General features: G+C 43.8%; 1 protein-coding gene across 1 annotated transcript in view; it reads right to left on the bottom strand.

The window, feature by feature from the left end:
* The window catches only part of npffr2a (neuropeptide FF receptor 2a), a 114,015-nt gene that overhangs the window by 4,682 nt on the left and 88,752 nt on the right, over nt 1–20,581 (bottom strand). The window contains exons 2-3 of the mRNA XM_055632653.1: nt 19,391–19,725; nt 5,181–5,280 (exon numbers count right to left, since the gene is read on the bottom strand). Of these exons, the coding sequence (XP_055488628.1) occupies nt 5,181–5,280; nt 19,391–19,718 (428 nt within the window). The 5' untranslated portion in view covers nt 19,719–19,725. The remainder of the gene's footprint in view (nt 1–5,180; nt 5,281–19,390; nt 19,726–20,581) is intronic.

Genomic DNA, 20,581 nt, shown 5'->3' with positions numbered 1-20,581 from the left:
ATGTTTTCCTTTCAGAGTGCTAAACAGCCTAAATGTTAATTTTCAGGATCTGGTCTGGCATGTATTTCTTATTTCATATTGTCCCGCAGGAGATGGTATGGTTTTGAGATGCAGTGCAGAAACAGGCCCTTTGGCTCACCAAGTCCGCTCCAGCCAGCGATCCCCGTACACTAGCACTGTCCTACATATTAGGGAAAATGTTTATGAAGCCAATTAACCTTCATGTCTTTGGAATGTGGGAGGAAACCGGAGCACCTGGGGAAAAGCCATATGGTCACGGGGAGAATGTACAAACTCCATTCAGACGCCACCCGTAGCCAGGATTGAACCAGGGTCTCCGGTGCTGTAAGGCAGTAATTCTATCGCTACGACATTGTGCTGCCTCTAAATGGACATTTGCTATTTTTGAATTAGAATTAGATGGCCTGGGGTTGGGATGATTGATCTACATCCTTTGTGCAAGTTGTCTCCAAGTTCGTACACTTTAGCTCTTAAGTCCATGTTTGGACTAAGGTTGTGATGAGATCAGCAGCGATTGGTATGAGTGATACCTGAACCAAGCATGAGTGAGGAGGTTATTGGTGAAGAAGTGCCTATTGATGGCCTGTTGATGATGATTGAGAGAAGACTGATTGGGAGATAATTAGCCAGAGTAGATTTGTCCTGTTTACTGTGAGCAGGTTGTATCTGGACAACTTCACACAATGTCAGGTACCTGTAGGTAGATGTATTGGAAGCGTCTCATAAGAAGCACAACTGGTTCACAAAGAGAACAATTTCTGGAACAAAGAATGTCAGTACTGGGAAGTTGTCTGGCCGTTTAACCTTTATTGTAGCTATCCTCAGCCGTTATTTGATCTCACAAGTGGTGAATTGAATTTGCTGGAGACCAATGTGTTGCGCTGATATGCTGTGATCAATCATCATTCAGGAAGGGGATGTTTTTTGCGCTTGTGAGTCTTGTGTACATCCAGTCATATTTTACTGGTAAACTTCAGAGCCAGGAGAACAGCCTCTGTGGTGAACAACCCCTGGATGTCAATTATAATAATGGGCCTGTCCCACAGGCGACTTTTTAGGCGAGCGCAGGAGACTCTGCACGCGACACATGGTCACCACATGTTCGCTGATGGTCTCTGGTGAGAGTCTCCTTCATGGTCGCGAGGAGATCCCGCATTCTGGGAACTAGTCACGATCTCAGTGTGGTCGCTGCAAATTTTTCAACATGTTGAAATATTTTCTGTGGCCAAAAATTGGTCGCCATGGTGAGTCCTGTAGTCGTGGGTGCAGTTGTAGTGGGGTCGCCATGTAGTTATGGGTAGCCGAGGTAGTCGTAGGTAGTTTTAGTTAATCGCCTTTGCTGACTAGATTTAGTTAATCGCATTTTCATTAGCTCATTGGATAGGTATAACCATATAACCATCTAACCATATAACAATTACAGCACGGAAACAGGCCATCTCGACCCTTCTAGTCCGTGCCGAACACATAATCTCCCCTAGTCCCATATACCTGCGCTCAGACCATAACCCTCCATTCCCTTCCTATCCATATAACTATCATGGTATGTTGCAAAGCCTACCTGAAGCGTGGCTGAAAATCTGGCGCTGCGGGTGTGAGTGATTTTGGCGCTGTTTGGAGGGGGCGGGTTTAAAACATGATTTTCACTAGGCTGTTCCAATCGAAGATGTTCAGCCTAGTAAATCATTAACGAAAAATCGCTGAAAGACCCCGTCGCAAAAGGTTTTATTAGTTTTTATGGCCTTGTATAATAGTTATAATAGTTTAAAAATCACTCTCTAAACCCGTGACCTAACGCAACCACAGGGCCACATGGAGCTGTATACAGAAGGTATGTAGCTTATTTTTACATTAAAAAGGGCTTCTTAAGAACCCTTTGTACAAAGTTTACTATTGCGAGTAGCTAATTTTGGGCTGTATTTTTCTGGGCATTATTTTTTTGGGCATTTGGGGGCACAAATCTAGCACAATGTGAACGTTCTAAACCAGCGCGTTCACAGGAACCCACTAGAAAGCTGATTTAAATGGACTTTAATTTACAGCAAATGAACACTAAATTCCTTCCATTTGGCCTATAAATTAATGTAAATGAGATTTCAAAATCATATTTTATTGTGAATTATTTATGAATATTATTTGGACACTTGGGCTATTTAAAAATGTTAATCATTTATTAAGAAATGGATAGATGTTTAGATCTAGTAATTGAAGTTTGAAATTTGCTACACTTGGGTAACTAACTAATTATATGTTTTAATTTCAGGTCATCCAAGTAAGATTATTTTATATTTGTTTCAGAATGCTTCAATCTATGATAACTGAAAATTTCATTCAGTTCTCTTAATTTTTAAGAAGGTTATGGCCTTTTGACAGCACACGATCACAGCTTTTTTGTCTTGTCCATAGAAAATCAATAGGGAACAAGATGCTAATTTCCAAGTATGAAAATGGCCATAACTTTTTAAATACTTGAGATATGAAAGTGAATTAGGTGTCAAATTAAACTTCTTTTTATGCTTTATCTGATGGGATAAATTACAGACTTGATTTTTTAAATCTCAAAATTTTGTAACATTGCTACATTGGGGGAAAAAAACGTAAGCAGAAGTTTTCAGAACCAAGGATAACCGACTGGTAATGCTAATTGTCAGCCGAATTTCGCAGCTGTGTATCTCTGGCTTATTAAAAGTTATCTGGCTTCTTAAAAGTTGTCTCCACTCCTTCTCCTCCCCCCCCCCTCCCCTCTCCCCCCCCCCCTCTCCCTCCTCTCTCTCCGCCCCCCTCTTCCCCCCCTCTCCCCCCCCCTCTCTCTCTCCCCCCCCTCTCCTCCCCCCCTCTCTCTCCCCCCCTCTCTCTCCCCCTCTCTCTCCCCCCCTCTCTCTCCCCCTCCCTCCCCCTCCCCCCCCCCCCCCCTCTCTCCCCCCCTCTCCCCCTCTCCCCCCCCCCCCTCTCCCCCCCCCCTCCCCCCCCTCCCCCTCCTCTCCCAATCCCCCCCCCTTCCTCCCCCTCTCCCCCCCCCTCCCCCCCCTCCCCCCTCCCCCCTCTCTCCCCCCCTCTCCCCCCCCCTCTCCATCGCCCCCCCCTCCCCCCCCCCCCTCTCTCCCTCCCTCTCCCCCCCCTATCTCCCTCCCTCTCTCTCCCCCTCCTTCCCTCTCTCTCCCTCCCCCTCTCTCTCTCCCTTCCCCCCCCTCTCCCCCCCCCCCCCCCCCTCCCCCCCCCCCTCCCCCCAGATAATACAGCAATGACTGAACAGTGCACTCTTTGAGGTGTCGTAATATGTGTGTGACATGGCACCTTGGCTCAGTTTATTTTCTCAAGTTGACAGAAAGGAGCCGAGGATTTGTGGGGACAATGTAATCGCAATGACACGATAGTGACCACACGTAAAATGTATTTCAGTGGCTGGAAAGAGCTGTGGAGCATGTGATGCCAAGAAAGTGCAAACTCAATGCACGGTGTCTTTCTTTCGCATCCAAACTTACATCACACAATTTATTCTCAAAAACATCATAATACAGGTGCACAACCTTTTATCCGACGATCCAAATAACGAAAACCTCCGAATAGCGACATTTTTTCGGTCCTTGAAGAAAGGTCCTTGAAAACGTTCACCGAGGGCAGCCCGCAGAGGTGACAGCGGAACCTCCGGTCGGTCCTCGAAGAAAGGGGAACTAAATCCCCATTCATAAAAGAGGTGAGGGTATATTGCGCGGGAGGGTTAATAATTGACAATATGCTGCTGCCTGCCCGCTGGGTTAAAAAGTTCCCACGGTAGACACGATACACAGTGTATCGTGAGTCTTGCGTGGGAACTTTTAAACTTAGTGTGCAGGCAGCAGCAAATTGTCGCTCCCTTCAGTTTCACCCCACCTACACCCCTCTGCTTCCCGGCCATGTGTGTGACCCCTTCCCTCCCCAGCTCCCCGCTCATTGCACCGGCGCGGGGGCTTTGCACTGTCTTCACGTCGGCGATTCTAGCAGTGCAGTGCAGTCACCGGAGACGTCAGGACCAACGGGACACCGACCCCCAGGCCCACCGCAAGCACGGAGAACCCAGAGACCCACAGCCAGCAGCAGCTCAGCCCCGTTCCAACTCCAGAGGAAAACTGCAAACTGGCCGGAGACGTCAGGACCACCAGAAGCCGCTCCCCGATGGGCCGCTACAGCGACAAGTGGCAGTTCGCCCACAGCCCGAGCTGCGCCCTCTCATCGGGACACCGACCCCCAGGCCCACTGCAAGCACGGAGATCCCAGATCAGCAACTCCAGCCCAGCCCCGTTCCAACTTCAGAGGAACACGCAGTGTATGGGCAGAAGCTGACAGTGTGGAAGGTACTTCTTGTTCTTGGGGTCGCGTTGGAGGGGGAGTGGGCTGTTTGATCGCCCCCTACTATCCCAGGGACAGGGAGACAGGACGTTCACCGAGGGCGGCCCGCAGAGGTGACAGCGGAACCTCCGGTCGGTCCTCGAAGAAAGGGGAACTAAATCTCCATTCATAAAAGAGAAGGTGAGAGTATATTGCGCGGGAGGGTTAATAATTGACAATCTGCTACTACCTGCCCGCTGAGTTTAAAAAGTTCCCACGGTAGACACGATACACAGTGTATCGTGAGTCTTGCGTGGGAACTTTTAAACTTAGCGTGCAGGCAGCAGCAGATTGTCGCTCCCTTCAATTTCACCCCACCTACACCCCTCTGCTTCCCGGCCATGTGTGTGACCCCTTCCCTCCCCTCTCCAGCTCCCCGCTCATTGCACCGGCGCGGGGGCTTTGTACTGTCTTCACGACGGCGATGGCTGCAGGTCTGTGCAGTCACCGGAGACGTCAGGACCAATTGGACGTCGACCACCAGGCCCACCGCAAGCACGGAGAACCGAGAGACCCACAGCCAGCAGCAGCCCAGCCCAGCCCCGCTCCAACTTCTTCTGCCGGGATCAAGGCGCAAACTCGCGACCTTGCGGATATGAGCCGAGCACTCTACCACTGAGCCAGCCATTAAAATCTACGCAAAAAAAATTCCATTCCGAAGACCGACAAATTCTGAATTACGAAAGGTGTCTGGTCCCAAGGCTTTCGGATAAAAGGTTGTGCACCTGTACTAACTTGTGCTAATGGAATGTGTGTTTTAGTGAAATGTATGCAATAAGTTCTCATCACCTTACCTGTCCACTGCTATTGCAACAAGAGTAAAAACTGAGGCTGAAACGGAGATTCCTTGAATCAATCCACTCATCTTGCAAACAAAGTTTCCAAAGGGCCAGCCTGTGAAACAGAAAAACAGTTAAATTCTTATGCACAGGGATGTAGGTGGATTCCCTTTGAAAGGTATTGGTATTGATTTATTATTGTCACATGTACTGAGATACAGTGAAAAACTGATCAAACAACATCATTACAGATTCTAAAAAAAGACCAGTGTGAGGCCCCGTGGATGTCCATGGTAAAGAAAGAAACAAACTGATAGAACTCTCGTCTCCTGAACTACAGTGATATTAATTCTACATTCATTGTGCCTCTTCGTTTTTTATCTATTTTTATCTATTCATCAAGAGTCGTGAGATAAAACATGGTACGTGATATATTCCAATGATATTAACAGCCCTGGCGTAAGTGATATTGATGTTGCTTAGCACATAATTTTACTTCATTGCTCATTGGTAATTTGTGGACTGTCCATGCTAAGTTTCACAAATTGTGCCGAGTGCCCTGTGCCATGTATTCACATTGCAGCTGGTCAACAACCCTTTATGCCAGACTTTGTTCTCCTTTGTAGTGATGCATGTTATGTGAACACCCTCTTGTCTAAGCACATAAGTCTTACACAAATATTTGCAAGCTATGTGTTCAACAAAAAAGTATTCCTCCCTTTTCATGGATCCCATTGTTTGGATGTCATGAAAATAAAGGAAACTATGAGTGCACTTTACTTGCACATTGTTCCACGGAAAGGGGAAACTGACTTTATCGTTGTCTTCTTCTACGGCCACTGCTGTGTAATAGTAAAATAAAATGGAAGTCTGTAAATGTAGATTGAAAAGAGAGCTGTTGTAATATCTTCAGCAGTACAGTGCAAGGCACTAAGCTCAGATATATCATGAAAAAAGGAAAGAATTTTCAATCAAATTACACATCACATGATCTTAGAATGTCTTAAATTGTTTCCCATTTACAGTTTAGTATTATAGGGAAATCTGGTAACTCACTTGCTCAATGAGTTCCTAAAGTAATATAGAAAACCCCCCCAGAAAAAACATAGAAAAATAGGGCAGGAGTAGGCCATCCGGCACTTCGAGCCAGCATCGCCATTCAATATGATCGTGGCTGATCATCCAAAATCAGTACCCCTTTCCTGATTTTTCCTCAGATCCCTTGAGGCCTTTACCATCAAGAGCTAAATCTCACTCCTTCTTGAAAACATCCAGTGAATTGGCCTTAGCTGCCTTCTGTGATAGAGAATTTTACTGATTCACAACTCTCTGGGTGAAAAAGATTTTCCTCATCTCAGTCCTAAATGGCCTACCCCTTATTCTTAAACTATGACCCCTGGTACTGGACTGCCCCAACATCGGGAACATTTTTCCTACATCTAGCCTGTCCAATCCCTTAAGATTTTAATATATTTCTATATTCCCTCTCATCCTTTTAAATACCAGTGAATAGAAGCAGTCGACCATTCTTTCATCATATGTCAGTCCCGCCATCCTACTGAACCTATGCTGCACTCCCTCAATAACAATAATGTCCTTCCTCAAATTAGGAGACAAAAATTGCACACAATACCCCAGGTGCGGGTTCACCAGGGCCCTGAACAACTGCAGTTGGACCTCCTTGCTCAAAAACTCAAATCCTCTAGCAATGAAGGCTTCACTGCCTGCTGTACCTGCATGCTTACTTTCAATGACTGATGTACAAGCACACCCAGGTCTCACTGCACCTCCCCTTTTCCTAATCTGACACCATTCAGATAAAAATCTGCCTTCCTGTTCATGCCTCCAAAGTGGAAACCTCACATTTATCCACATTAAACTGCATCTGCCATGCATCTGCCCACTCACCCAACCTATCCAAGTCACGCTGCAGCCTCATACATCCTCCTCGAAGCTCACACTGTCACCCAGCTTTGTGTCATCCGTAAACTTGGAGATGTCACATTTAATTCCCTTATCTAAATTAATATATATTGTTAATAACTGGGGTGCCAGCATCGAGTCTTGCGGCACCCCACTTGTCACTGCCTGCCATTCTGAAAATGTCCCGTTAATTCCTACTTTTTGTTTCCTGTCTGCCAACCAGTTTTCTATCCATGTCAATACCCTACCCCCATTACCATGTGCTCTAATTTTGTACACTAATCTCTTGTGTGGGACCTAGTCAAAGGCTTTTTGAAAGTCCACATATACCTCATCCACTGGCTCTCCCTTATCCATTCTACTTCTTCCATCCTCAAAAAATTCCAGATGATTAGTCAAGCATGATTTCCCCTTCATAAATCCATGCTGACTTTGACCGATCCTGTCACTGCTTTCCAAATGTGCTGCTAAAACATCTTTAATAATTGACTCGAGCATCTTCCCCACTACTGATGTAAACTAACTGGTCTATAATTCCCCATTTTCTCTCTCCCTCCTTTCTTAAAAAGTGGAGTTACATTGTCTACCCTGCAGTCCATTGGAACTGATCCAGAGTCAAGAGAACATTGGAAAATGATCACCAATGCATCCATGATTTCAAGGGCCACCTCCTTGAGTACTCTGGGATGCAGGCTATCAGGCCCTTGGATTTATCCGTCTTCAGTCCCAACAGTTTACCTAACACAATTTCCTGACTAATGTGGATTCCCTTCAGTTCTTCCCTCCCACTAGATCCTCGATCCCCTAGTATTTCTGGGAGATTGTTTGTGTCTTCTGTAGTGAAGACAGAACCAAAGTACTCGTTTAACGTTTCTGCCATTTCCTTCTTCCCCTTTATAAATTCACCTGTCTCTGACTGTAATGGACCTACATTTGTCTTCACTAATCTTTACCTTTTTACATATCTAAAGAAGCTTTTACAGTCAGTTTTTATATTCCCCTCAAGCTGTCTTTCATGCTCTTTTCCCCCTATCTTAATTAACCCCTGTCCTCCTCTATTGAGTTCCTCTTTATAAGCCTCCTCCTTGGCTTTAACACTATCCTTGATCGCACTGAATCAGGCAAGCTGATTCAGTGCGATGCTTGCAGTATGTGGGAGGTCAAGGACACTGCTGGTGCCTCTGGCTGCTACAAATGTGAGAAGTGCATCCATGTAGAGCTCCTGAAGGACCGTGTTGGGGAACTGGAGAAGCAAGTGGATGACCTCAGGTTCGTCCGAGAAACTGAGTCGTTCCTCGACAAGTCCTACAGTAAGATTGTTACACATAAGGTACTGGAAGAGAGAAGGTGGGTGACGGTGGGAAAGGGAGGGAAGCATGGAATGCCAACGTCCCCGGGTGTTGTACCTCTTGTAAACAGGTTCACCCACTTAGAAGCTGTCAGGACAGAAGACGTTTTTACACTGAGCGGCGGACTGGCTTGCGAAGCAAAAAGGGCTGTTGAGCCAAAACCAAAGAAGCCAACGTCAGGCAAGGCCATTGTAGTGGGAGACTCCATTGTGAGAGGTACGGACAGGGGTTTCTGCGGCAACAGATGGGATTCGAGGATGGTGTGCTGCCTTCCTGGTGCCAGGATACAGGATGTCACGGACAGAGTGCAGAAAATCCTCAAGGGCGAAGGTGAACAGCCGGAAGTGGTAGTGCATGTCGGCATAAACGATGTCGGAAAGAAGGGGATGAATATTCTGCAGCGTGACTTCAGAGAGCTCGGAAAAATGCTGAAAAACAGGACCTCCTGGGTTGTTATCTCCGGTTTGCTTCCAGTTCCTCGTGCTGGCGAGAGCAGGAACAGGCAGATACGGGACCTGAATGTGTGGCTGAGGAACTAGTGCACGGGGCAGGGATTTAGATTCTTAGGTCACTGGGATCTGTTTTGGAGTAAGGGGGAACTGTACAAAAGGGACGGATTTCATCTTAACAGGTGGAGGACCAGCATTCTGGCAGGCAGGTTTGCCACTGCTACATGGGTGGTTTTAAACTGAATAAGGGGGGTGGGGTGTCAAATGGGATAGTTGAGGATGGCGTTAAAGGGAAAGGGTTTCTTAAATGTGTGAGCGTAGACAAAGGGGTGTAAAAATGAGGGTAGAAGCAATAGGTAGCAAGGTGAAAAGTAAAAGTGGCAGGCAGACAAATCCAGGGCAAAAATCAAAGGGCCACTTTTCAACATAATTGTATAAGGGGTAAGAATGTTGTAAAAACAAGCCTAAAGTTTTTGTGTCTCAATGCAAGGAGCATTCGTAATAAGGTGGATGAGTTGAATGTGCAGATAGCTATTAATGACTATGATATAGTTGGGATCACGGAGACATGGCTCCAGGGTGACCAAGGCTGGGAGCTGAACTTCCAGGGATATTCAATATTCAGGAGGGATGGACAGAAAGGAAAAGGAGGTGGGGTAGTGTTGCTGGTTAGAGAGGAGATTAACGCAATAGAAAGGAAGAACATTAGCTTGGAGGATTTGGAATTGATATGGGTAGAGCTGCGAAACACTAAGGGGCAGAAAACGCTAATGGGAGTTGTGTACAGGCCACCTAACAGTAGTAGTGGAGTTGGTGATGGCATCAAATAGTAAGATTAAACAAGTGTATTTTATGAGGAGTTACGATGAGGGATTACATGAAGAACCCGTCCAGCACGCATGCGCGACATACTTCAAAGCAGCGGTGTGGAATCACAGGAAACACAATAATTGAAATAAACATAGTAAAGAAAAGGAGAACTTGAATAGAATACCAGTTGATCTCTATAATTGAGTGTGGGAGCGGAGGGCACGTAATCCCTCATCGTAACTCCTCATAAAATACAGATCAAACTTCAAACTGGTAAGTTCTCGTTTAATCTTACTATTTTACTTCGGAGTCACGTGAGTGACTACGTGAAGATTTTATAGCTCTGTGATTTCAACCGTGTAACAGTCCATACTTCACTCGCTGCCGAAGTCATCCAAGGGAGGAAGTATGTTATCGTAACCAAACCTGAATCTGTTTGTAAAACAGCAATGGTATTATTTGAAAATAATACCAAAGAAATTAATGCTCTCCCGGGCTAAATTATATATTTTTGCAGCGTCTAAAATTCTCTCTGCAAATGAAACCGGTTTTAATGGCTTGTTGTAGAATGTTTGAAAATTCTTCCCATGGACCACCCCGCTGTTACCAGGTTAGGTCCAGTGGCACATTCATACGGTTAGCCGCCGACGTGGATGCTGCTCTGGTGGAGTGAGATGTAAATATCTGTATCCACTCCAGCAGCTCCTAATACCTGTTTGAGTCATTTAGAGAAGATGTGGTGATTCAGTCGGAATACAAATAAATCGATATCTGGTGTTCCATATTGCTTTGTAATTTCAGCAAATACTTTGGTTTAACATGTCTGCCACAGTATTTAGCTCACCTGGTAGGTAAGTTGCTGATAGCCAAATATGTTTGATGACATACCATTACCAAATTGTGTTAATCAAATTGTCACATGATATCGATTTTATTCCGCTCATGTGGTTTAGTATAGGCCACCACTGTCATATTGTCAAATTATAAATAAACATGCAAAGTGGTGCACTATTGAACAATATGCTTTTAACCTATAGAATGGACCCAACATTTCCAACTAGGTTTTTTTTGTCCAGTCTTTGTAGTGGTGATGACTCTAGATTAGTCCATTTACCACCTGTTCTGGATATGGGTTATTTTGTTTAAACGCTAGTACCTTAGCTCTAATGGAAAGGTACAAATTAAGTAGCTGGTAATGCTGCTACTAATTCCCCAATTACTCTTGCAACTTTGTCGAATGGTTGATTGATTGTTAACCATTAATTTATTAGGTTTGTGCCAATTATGCTGATTCTCCTTTTGGCAACGTTATAGACATGTGGACTGAGTTAATTGAATACCAGATAGTCTATAGTTGTGGATGGTGTCAACGTAGATTTATCTGGATTGTATGACAAAGCCCAGGCTAAATAAGTTTCTAGTAGCTAATGCTGCTGATTTAGTTAATTCCATGGTTTTGTCTGTTGTTAATATCATCGAGATATGCCATGACAATGTGTTTCCTTAATAGTGTCAAGGCAGGTTTGAACATCTTGGAAAACAGTTTAGGCTCATTTTTAGCCCTTAGTCAATAATTTATACTGCTATAGTTACCCCATCCAGGTAAATTTTAGGTATCTCCGATGATCTTTATGAATGGGTACTGAATAGTATGCATCTTTTTAGTCGATGCCTACCATAAAGTATCTTTAGGAAATCCATGTTTGGCAGTTACAAATATTTTCCATTAAAGTGTGTATACCTGGTGAAAGTATTCAAAGTGGTTCAGTCAATGATGGTGCGACATTCACCATCTTTTTTTTTTTTGGTTAATTAAACGGTTTCAAAGGTTCATATTTAGGCCTCTTTATGACCCCTTTGTATGTCTTCTCCAGTTCAGCTTGTCCCTCGTGTTTTCCTTTTTAGTGAGAGGGTAAAAACCCCTTTGGGGTGCATGCTGAACTGGTGGCAAGTTTTTCTTAAATTCAATTTTTATCCTTGAATACTTTTGGTATATAACTACCAAGTGTGAGTTCTTCATGCTTCACAACAACCCCCCCCCCCCTGTTAGCACAATCCCCTCACCTTTTTATGTGATGTTAAGAACCATACTCACCTACCTCCACTGTTGTTTAGTGGTGTGTTCATTTCTTCGGTTTCTGGTTCCTTGTCCATCGGGGTGGTATTGGGGGGTGGCGCATTTTCCATGGGGCCCGCTCTAGACCCTGTCCTGAAAGACTTGTGGGGATGGCATGCGGGCCCCGAGCTTTCATCAGTACCGTGAAGAAGACACCTACTGGTGGACGCATGGAGGTACTGCTGTCTGGTTTTGTGTGGTTTGCTCATTCCAGGTCCTGCCCTCATGAGGCAGAATATCTTGGATACTTCGAACAGTTTTTAGGCTTGATTTGGTAACTTTGCCAGATAGCAGGATCTGTGGTTCTGAGGTCGGCGTTCTCACAGTCCTGAATTTTTTTGGTTTAGGGCAGGATTTATGACTTCCTTCCAGAGGTTGTGGATCACATACTGTGTTGAACAGGTGTTTTGCTATACTACCCTGCCTCTCTGGAATGAGCATGCAAAATGATAGCTGTCGTCAGGGGTATCAATATTGCAAATTAAGATTTGGGGTTTTAAATGCCCTGCTCAATGTACCCCCAATAATGGTAGGCACTTTGAGCAAATGCAATTTTGGGGAGGCGTGATAAACTCCAACGCCTCTTCTTCCGTGAGTCTGTCTCCAGCCCGTTGTGACAGGTTGCCAACTTTGCTCAGGCGGCTGCCTCTGTCGTCGCGGCGAGTCTCCTTATCGGAGTATGCAGGGATTACCGGCCGGTCTGTATCTTGATTTGCCTCCAGCCCGCTGCTGTTGGTCAGGCAGCACTAGCGGGCTGGGCTCGGCTCGGTACCCGTGACTGTGGACGAGTTCTTCACGTAGTCACTCCCGTGACTCCGAAGTAAAACAGGAAATTAGAAATGTGTGCCACAAAGGTAAAACAGTTATAATGAGTGACTTCAATCTACATATAGATTGGGTGAATCAAATTGGCAAGGGTGCTGAGGAAGAGGATTTCTTGGAATGTATGCAGGATAGTTTTCTAAACCAACATGTAAAGGAACCAACGAGAGAGCAGGTTATTCTAGACTGGGTATTGAGTAATGAGGAAGGGTTAGTTAGCAGTCTTGTTGTGCATGGCCCCTTGGGCAAGAGTGCCCATAATATGGTTGAGTTCTTCATTAGGATGGAGAGTGACATTGTTAATTCAGAAACAAGGGTCCTGAACTTAAAGAAAGGTAACTTTGAGGGTATGAGATGTGAATTGGCCAAGATAGACTGGCAAATGATTCTTAAAAGGTTGACAGTGGTAATGCAATGGAAGGCATTTAAAGACTGCATGGATGAACTACAACAATTGTTCATCCCAGTTTGGCAAAATAATAAATCAGGGAAGGTAGTGCATCCGTGGATAACAAGGGAAATCAGGGAAAGTATCAAAACAAAAGATGAAGCATACAAATTAGCCAGAAAAAGCAGCCTACCAGAGAACTGGGAGAAATTCAGAGTCCAGCAGAGGAGGACAAAGGGCTTAATTAGGAAAGGGAAAATAGATTATGAAAGAAAACTGGCAGGGGACATAAAAACTGACTGCAAAAGTTTTTATAGATATGTGAAGAGAAAAAGATTAGTTAAAACAAATGTAGGTCCCTTGCAGTCAGAAACAGGTGAATTGATCATGGGGAACAAGGACATGGCAGACCAATTGAATAACTACTTTGGTTCTGTCTTCACTAAGGAAGACATAAATAATCTGCCGGAAATAGCAGGAGACCGGGGGTCAAATGAGATGGAGGAACTGAGTGAAATCCAGGTTAACCGGGAAGTGGTGTTAGGTAAATTGAATGGATTAAAGGCCGATAAATCCCCAGGGCCAGATAGGCTGCATCCCAGAGTACTTAAGGAAGTAGCCGCAGAAATAGTGGATGCATTAGTGATAATTTTTCAAAACTCTTTAGATTCTGGAGTAGTTCCTGAGGATTGGAGGGTAGCTAACATAACCCCACTTTTTAGAAAGGGAGGGAGAGAGAAAACGGGGAATTACAGTTAGTCTAACATCGGTAGTGGGGAAACTGCTAGAATCAGTTATTTAAGATGGGATAGCAGCACATTTGGAAAGTTGTGAAATCATTGGACAAAGTCAGCATGGATTTATGAAAGGTAAATCATGTCTGACGAATCGAGGATGAAACTAGTAGAGTGGATAAGGGATAACCAGTGGATGTGTTATATCTGGACTTTCACAAGGCTTTCGACAAGGTCCCACATAAGAGATTAGTATACAAACTTAAAGCACATGGTATTGGGGGTTCAGTATTGATGTGGATAGAGAACTGGCTGGCTGACAGGAAGCAAAGAGTCGAAGTAAACGGGTCCTTTTCACAATGGCAGACAGTGACGAGTGGGGTACTGCAAGGCTCAGTGCTGGGACCCCAGCTATTTGCAATATATATTAATGATTTGGACGAGGGAATTGAATGCAACATCTCCAAGTTTGCGGATGACACGAAGCTGGAGGGCAATGTTAGCTATGAGGAGGATGCTAGGAGGCTGCAAGGTGACTTGGATAGTATAATGTGGATAAATGTGAGGTTATCCACTTTGGTGGCAAAAACAGGAAAGTAGACTATTATCTGAATGGTGGCCGATTAGGAAAAGGGGAGATGCAACGAGACCTGGGTGTCATGGTACACCAGTCATGAAAACTAGGCATGCAGGTGCAGCAGGCAGTGAAGAAAGCGAATGGTATGTTAGCATTTATAGCAAAAGGATTTGAGTATAGGAGCAGTTGTACAGGGTCTTGGTGAGACCACACCTGGAGTATTGCGTACAGTTTTGGTCTCCTAATCTGAGGAAAGACATGCTTGCCCTAGAGGGAGTACAGAGAAAGTTCACCAGACTGATTCCTGGGATGTCAGGACTTTCATATGAAGAAAGACTGGATAGACTCGGCTTGTACTCGCTAGAATTTAGAAGATTGAGGGGGGATCTTATAGAAACTTACAAAATTCTTAGTGGGTTGGACAGGCTAGATGCAGGAAGATTGTTCCCGATGTTGGGGAAGTCCAGAACAAGGGGTCACAGTTTAAGGATAAGGGGGAAATCTTTTAGGACCGAGATGAGGAAAACATTTTTCACACGGAGATTGGTGAATCTCTGGAATTCCCTGCCACAGAGGTAGTTGAGGCCAGTTCATTAGCTATACTTAAGAGGGAGTTAGATGTGGCCCTTGTGGCTAAAGGGATCAGGGGTTATGGAGAGAAGGCAGGTACAAGATACTGAGTTGGATGATCAGCCATGGTCATATTGAATGGCGGTGCAGGCTCGAAGGGCCGAATGGCCTACTCCTGCACCTATTTTCTATGTTTCTATGTTTCTCCCTGTTCCTACCCTCACTTGCATGAGATACTGGAAGCCACCCAGAGATAACCATCCTAGAAGTCCTGCTTTTCAGCCTCCTACCTCGTTCTCTATTCTGACGTTGCAGAACCTCCTTCCTCTTCTTACCCATGTCTTCTTACACATGCACAACTACTTCCGGCTGTTCATGTTCCCTCTCAAGGATGTTCTGGAGTCGGTCTGAGACGTCCTGGACCCTGGCACCAGGGAGGCCGCACATCTTTCTGTAGTCTCACCTGTTTCCGCAGAATCTCCCAAAGATCATAGAGCGGAGGGGAATCCTCTGTCCGCACCTCTGACTATCGAGTCGCCCACCACTATGGCTCTGTCAGACGACACTCTTCCCTGTTGAGCCTCAACACCAGGGTTGGAGTCACAGCCATAACAATGACAATTGCTAAATAATTTGGTTTTACTGATGTTGGTTGAGGAATAAATTTGATAAGCACAGTTCACCCTTTACAAGTTCCTCAGAATTTTTTAATGAAATAATATACGCATTTTTCCCCTATGTAACTATGAGTTTATAATTTCCAACTCCTCATTGACTTTGCGTCAGTTACTTTGTATTCAGATTACCTTGCCCTGAAATTTCATGTAACATTGTAAGTTGAAGTAGTTCATCTTGGATGTTAACAAGTGGCATGCATCATATAGCGATGGCACTACCTTGATTTTACGTATATATATATATATACGTAAAAATATATACTTTTACTTCTTTATCAGAAAATTCTATCAGAAAATTCTGGGCTCAAAATTCCTTTTAGATGATTTGAGAAGATATTAGGCAGTCACAAGACATTTTCATATATATATGAAAATGTCTTGTGACTGCCTAATATCTTCTCAAATCATCTAAAAGGAATTTTGAGCCCATAATTTTCTGATAAAGAAGTAACAGTATAGAATCACACAACACAGAAACAGACAGTGGGCTTCCCCATGTCCAAGTACTCATTTACCACTCCAGCTTTCCAGTCTCGGCCCTTCAGCCTGAAGGTTTCTCCATCTATCGACTGAAAAAGGTAGAGGTGGCGGCGTCTGCTTCATGGTAAACTCATCATGGTGCTCCGAGCTAGCACTCTTGCCCAACTCCTGCTTTCTGCATCAGGAACCTCTAGCCATGAAGTGCTGTCCCTTCTACCTCCCAAGGGAATTAACCTCCATCATCATGACTGCTGCGTACATCCTGCCCTAGGCAGACGTTTGGCACCCACTGGAGGAGCAGCACACCATTGCCAACAAACACCAGACAGCTTCTGCAATGCTTTTCCTATTTTCAACTTTCAACAAGGCTAATACCACCATTTCCTGCAGCGCCAGAGGATCAAATAATTGTGACTACTGCTACACCACTATCAGAGATACCTATTGCTCCATCCCTTGCCCTCACCTTGGAAAATCAGACCACCGAGCTGTGTTCCATCCCATTGCAAATATGTAGTGACTGAAGAGCACAATTCCAACATTGAGGATTGCTCAGAGCTGGTCAGGGAAGGAAGGAATGACTCTTCGACTGCTTGGCTTCAGTATACTGAGTGATGTTCTAGCAAATGGTAACGGACTGAATGAATATGACAACTTCATAAGGAAATGTGTGGAGGAGTGTGTTTCGATCAAGACAATCCAAACGTCACATAACCAGATACCTTGGATGAACCAGGAGGTTCACATTCAAATGTGTACCAGATCTCAGGCAGTCCACAGATGATGCAGGGGTATACAGGAAATACAGGTCTGACCTTGATGAAGACATCAAAAAAGCAAAGAGACGCTTCCAATATAAACTGGAGGATGAGATGGATGTTCAGTGGCTGTGGCAGAGCTTGCACACCATCACTTCCAACAAGGTGAAACCAAGTAGTAGCACAAGCGACAACAAGGCATCACTTCTGGACAAGCACAGTGATTTCTATGCTCACATCAAAAGAATGTTCACGTACCTTCTCAGGCCCCTGTTGCCCTCATCAACACTGTAATCTCAGTCACTGAGGCTGGTATCAGAAGACCTTTCATGAGGTTAAACCCTCATAAAACGACTGGTCCTGGACTGCGTCCTGCGACTCTGCTTCCCAAGGTTTTGCGTTTTGTATACCCTCCCGCTACCGGGCTGGCTGCTCCCCTATAAGAGACTGTGTCCCCCGCGGCCTCCCCACAGCGTTCATCACCAAGCTCGCCTATTTCACCACCTCCACCCGGCGGGTCCCCAGGCACATCCCCGGTTCCCTCCCCAGTCACTTCACCAATGAAAGGAGGAGATTCGTATTCGCACCGCACACGTGTCGGGCAGGTCAGCAGGACACCCATTAGATGCGGTGATTTTGTGTAACTATTTATACTTCCCCCTTATGTGTTATTAACGTTCCGGCTACTGAGGAAGCCAAGTCATTTGTATTTTTAAGGCGGAGAGTGACAGGTTCTTGATTCGTAAGAGTGTCAAAGGTTACGGGGAGAAGCCAGGAGAATGGGGTTGAGAAGGAAAGATAGATCAGCCATGATTGAAAGGTGGAGTAGATTCAATGGGCTGAATGGCCTAATTATGCTCCTATGACTTATGAACATCGTACTCCCATTGGAAAGCCTGCTTTGTTTCTAATTTGCCAGTTTACCTTGAATCTAAAGGGCTCTCCCCAATTGGACATGTGGAGCATGGTCAAAGGTCTCACTGAACTCAATCAAATTAGCCGAATTGGATCTCACCATCAAGAATTCTGATGACTAACTCTGATGAACACTGAGTGCAGGTTAAAGATTGTCAAGTGCAGGTTACATCTGGATTAAACAACTTTGAAGTAATTAATTCAATTTCAAAATGATGCATGACAATGTTGGAGGGAAAATGTAAGCAACAGAGAAGCCAGAAGTGTTCTTAAGGGTTGACATATATCAGCATTAAGTCTGCACCAAATTATATGTCCTGCTGATCCATGTCATGCTGTATCCTTGGATAACCTTCTTCACTGATTTTTCTGTTGTCTGCAAAGTTACTAATCATACACACCCATCCTGGTCGTTTATATCTATTACAAACAATGTGTTCCAGTGCCAGTCGCCTGTTACCAATTTTTATTCCCCACCCCTACACCTCACCCCCGATATAAACTTTAAGATCCTACAATACATCTCAAAGAAGAACATGGACGATCTCTCAAATATGCCCACAACATTACTTTTTATGGAACCTTGTTTTCGATTCTGATTTGTTATTACATGATTATTTAACAGGAAGCATACTTATATAAGATTTATTAATTATATTATAATTAACAAAATAATTATTAGATACTGTCATAAAACATTTTGTTCTTAGCAGTTTATTTGGACAATATTTCAAACACAACCTGCTGTCAAGTTACGAGTTTACTACTGATTCTTCTGGAGATGTATATGATTTTGAAATGACACAGAGTGCGATAAAAATAAAATGACAGGAACACTCGACGAAATAGGCAGCATCTTTCAGAGTTAGTTGGATTGCATGCATCACTTTTTATCAGAAAGATAAGCAAGTTCTGAGGACGTGCGTTGACCTGAAACATTAACTCTTTCCCTCTCCACAGAAACTGCCTGACCTGCATTTTTCTGGCATTTTCAGTTTTTTGAGTTGCACCATTTTAGTATTTTGCACCATTTTAGTATTTTGCTTTTGGATTGCCATTAAGGGAGCACATTTTCAACACACCTTTGATTTGACTTTGAATCCATCCCAGAATGAGACAGTAAAGTAGGTTCTTTCCAATTGCTGTAATTGATATGTGGGCAGTCAAAATGTTTCTATTTGCTGCTGTATTTTTGATTGCTTATACACAGAATTTTGGAGTGGAGTTTGGTAATTTTCTCTTAATAGAAATAATATGTGCTCCTATTGGAACCCGATTTGGATAATTCTGCCTTTTGATGATACGATGGAACTGGTGATAGTCAGTTGCCGGTTTTGCATCTTTGCAGCTGACCAATAGAAATAATTATCAGTTGTTAATACGAAAAGGACTGTTATTCATTTTACACTATCACTCAAAGATAAAATCTTTCCCAACATGAAGATGTCAAAGGAACAAACAACTTAACCAACCTCTTTCCCAGATCTTGATTTTTTTTTCTTGCTTGATAATAACTAAAACAGTAATTGTGGAGTTTAATTCCTGAAATGAAACTGATAAGTATTGCCTGAATCACGCTGGAGCTTTTAATCTCATTCATAACATGCATATGATGCACAAAACGAATGCATTGAAAAATAGCACTGTCTGCGCTTACCTGTAAGAATATTGTCTACAAGGGTGGTAGGCATACAGAATATCCCAACAAGGAGGTCGCTAATGGCAAGGTTAAGGATGAAGAGGTTGGTTACTGTCCGCATGTGTCGGTTCTTCATAACAATGAAACAAACCAAACTGTTGCCCAGCATACAGAGCAGGAAGATGAGCAGGTACGAGATGATGAAGACTGTGGCCACGGAAGCAGTGTGCTGATAAAACGGAAGATATGTCATGTTGTTTTGAAGATAAAAATAGGAAGTTGATCCATTAAAAAAGAATGAATAGTATTCCTGAGCTGTAACATTCTGATCCAGTTCCTCACTCATCGTGCTTCTGCATTGAATAGGAAGGCAGCAGTGTTAGTGACATCATTTATTAAGATACAGTACACACATAAATGCATCACTAATTTCAATAACCTCTCGTTGCAAGGACACATAAACGCATAGTGCTTGTGTAATTGCTGTCTATAATGTCACACTTCTCGTGTCTCATTTTCTTAAAAGTCATTTGGACAAATATATCGATATGGAGCATTTAGAGGGCTATGGGCCAAATGTAAGCAAATAGGACAAGCCCAGCATGGTCACCTGGTCAGCATGGACAAGGTGGGCTGTTTCCATGCTGCATAGCTCTATGACTCTATGATGTCTGATTATTTTGGTTAACATATGTACAGTAAATACTTTGGAGTTTAGTTTTTCATTGTTTAGTTTAAAGATACAATGTAGAAACAGACCCTTTGACCCATTGAATTCACTCCAACCAGCGATCACCTCCTACACTAGCATTATCTTACATACTAGAGACAATTTACAATTTTATTAAAGCCAATGAACCTACAAAACAGTACGTTTTGTGTGGAGTGTGGGAGGAAATCGAAGCACCCACCGGAGAAAGCACACGCAGTCACAGAGAGAACGTTCACAGGGAGACAAATAACTAAAATAATGAAATTTAAGGTATCAACTTAAATTTTCCAACTGCAACCAATTGAACTGTCGCATCAAAACTAGAGAGAGGAAATACCAACTATACCAACTAGAGAGAGGAAATTGTTATAAAAAGTTCGAAAGTATTTATTAATTTTATTGGGTCATTATTTTTCATCCAATTTTCTAGATAAGAATAGTAATAATCACAACCGTGGCATCTATTGTGATCTTTCTCAGTGGAAATCTGTAAGGAT

Source organism: Leucoraja erinacea, chromosome 3 (genome assembly GCF_028641065.1).
Source record: "Leucoraja erinacea ecotype New England chromosome 3, Leri_hhj_1, whole genome shotgun sequence".
Lineage (NCBI taxonomy): Eukaryota > Metazoa > Chordata > Chondrichthyes > Rajiformes > Rajidae > Leucoraja > Leucoraja erinaceus.
This window is presented reverse-complemented; position numbering and strand designations above follow the sequence as displayed.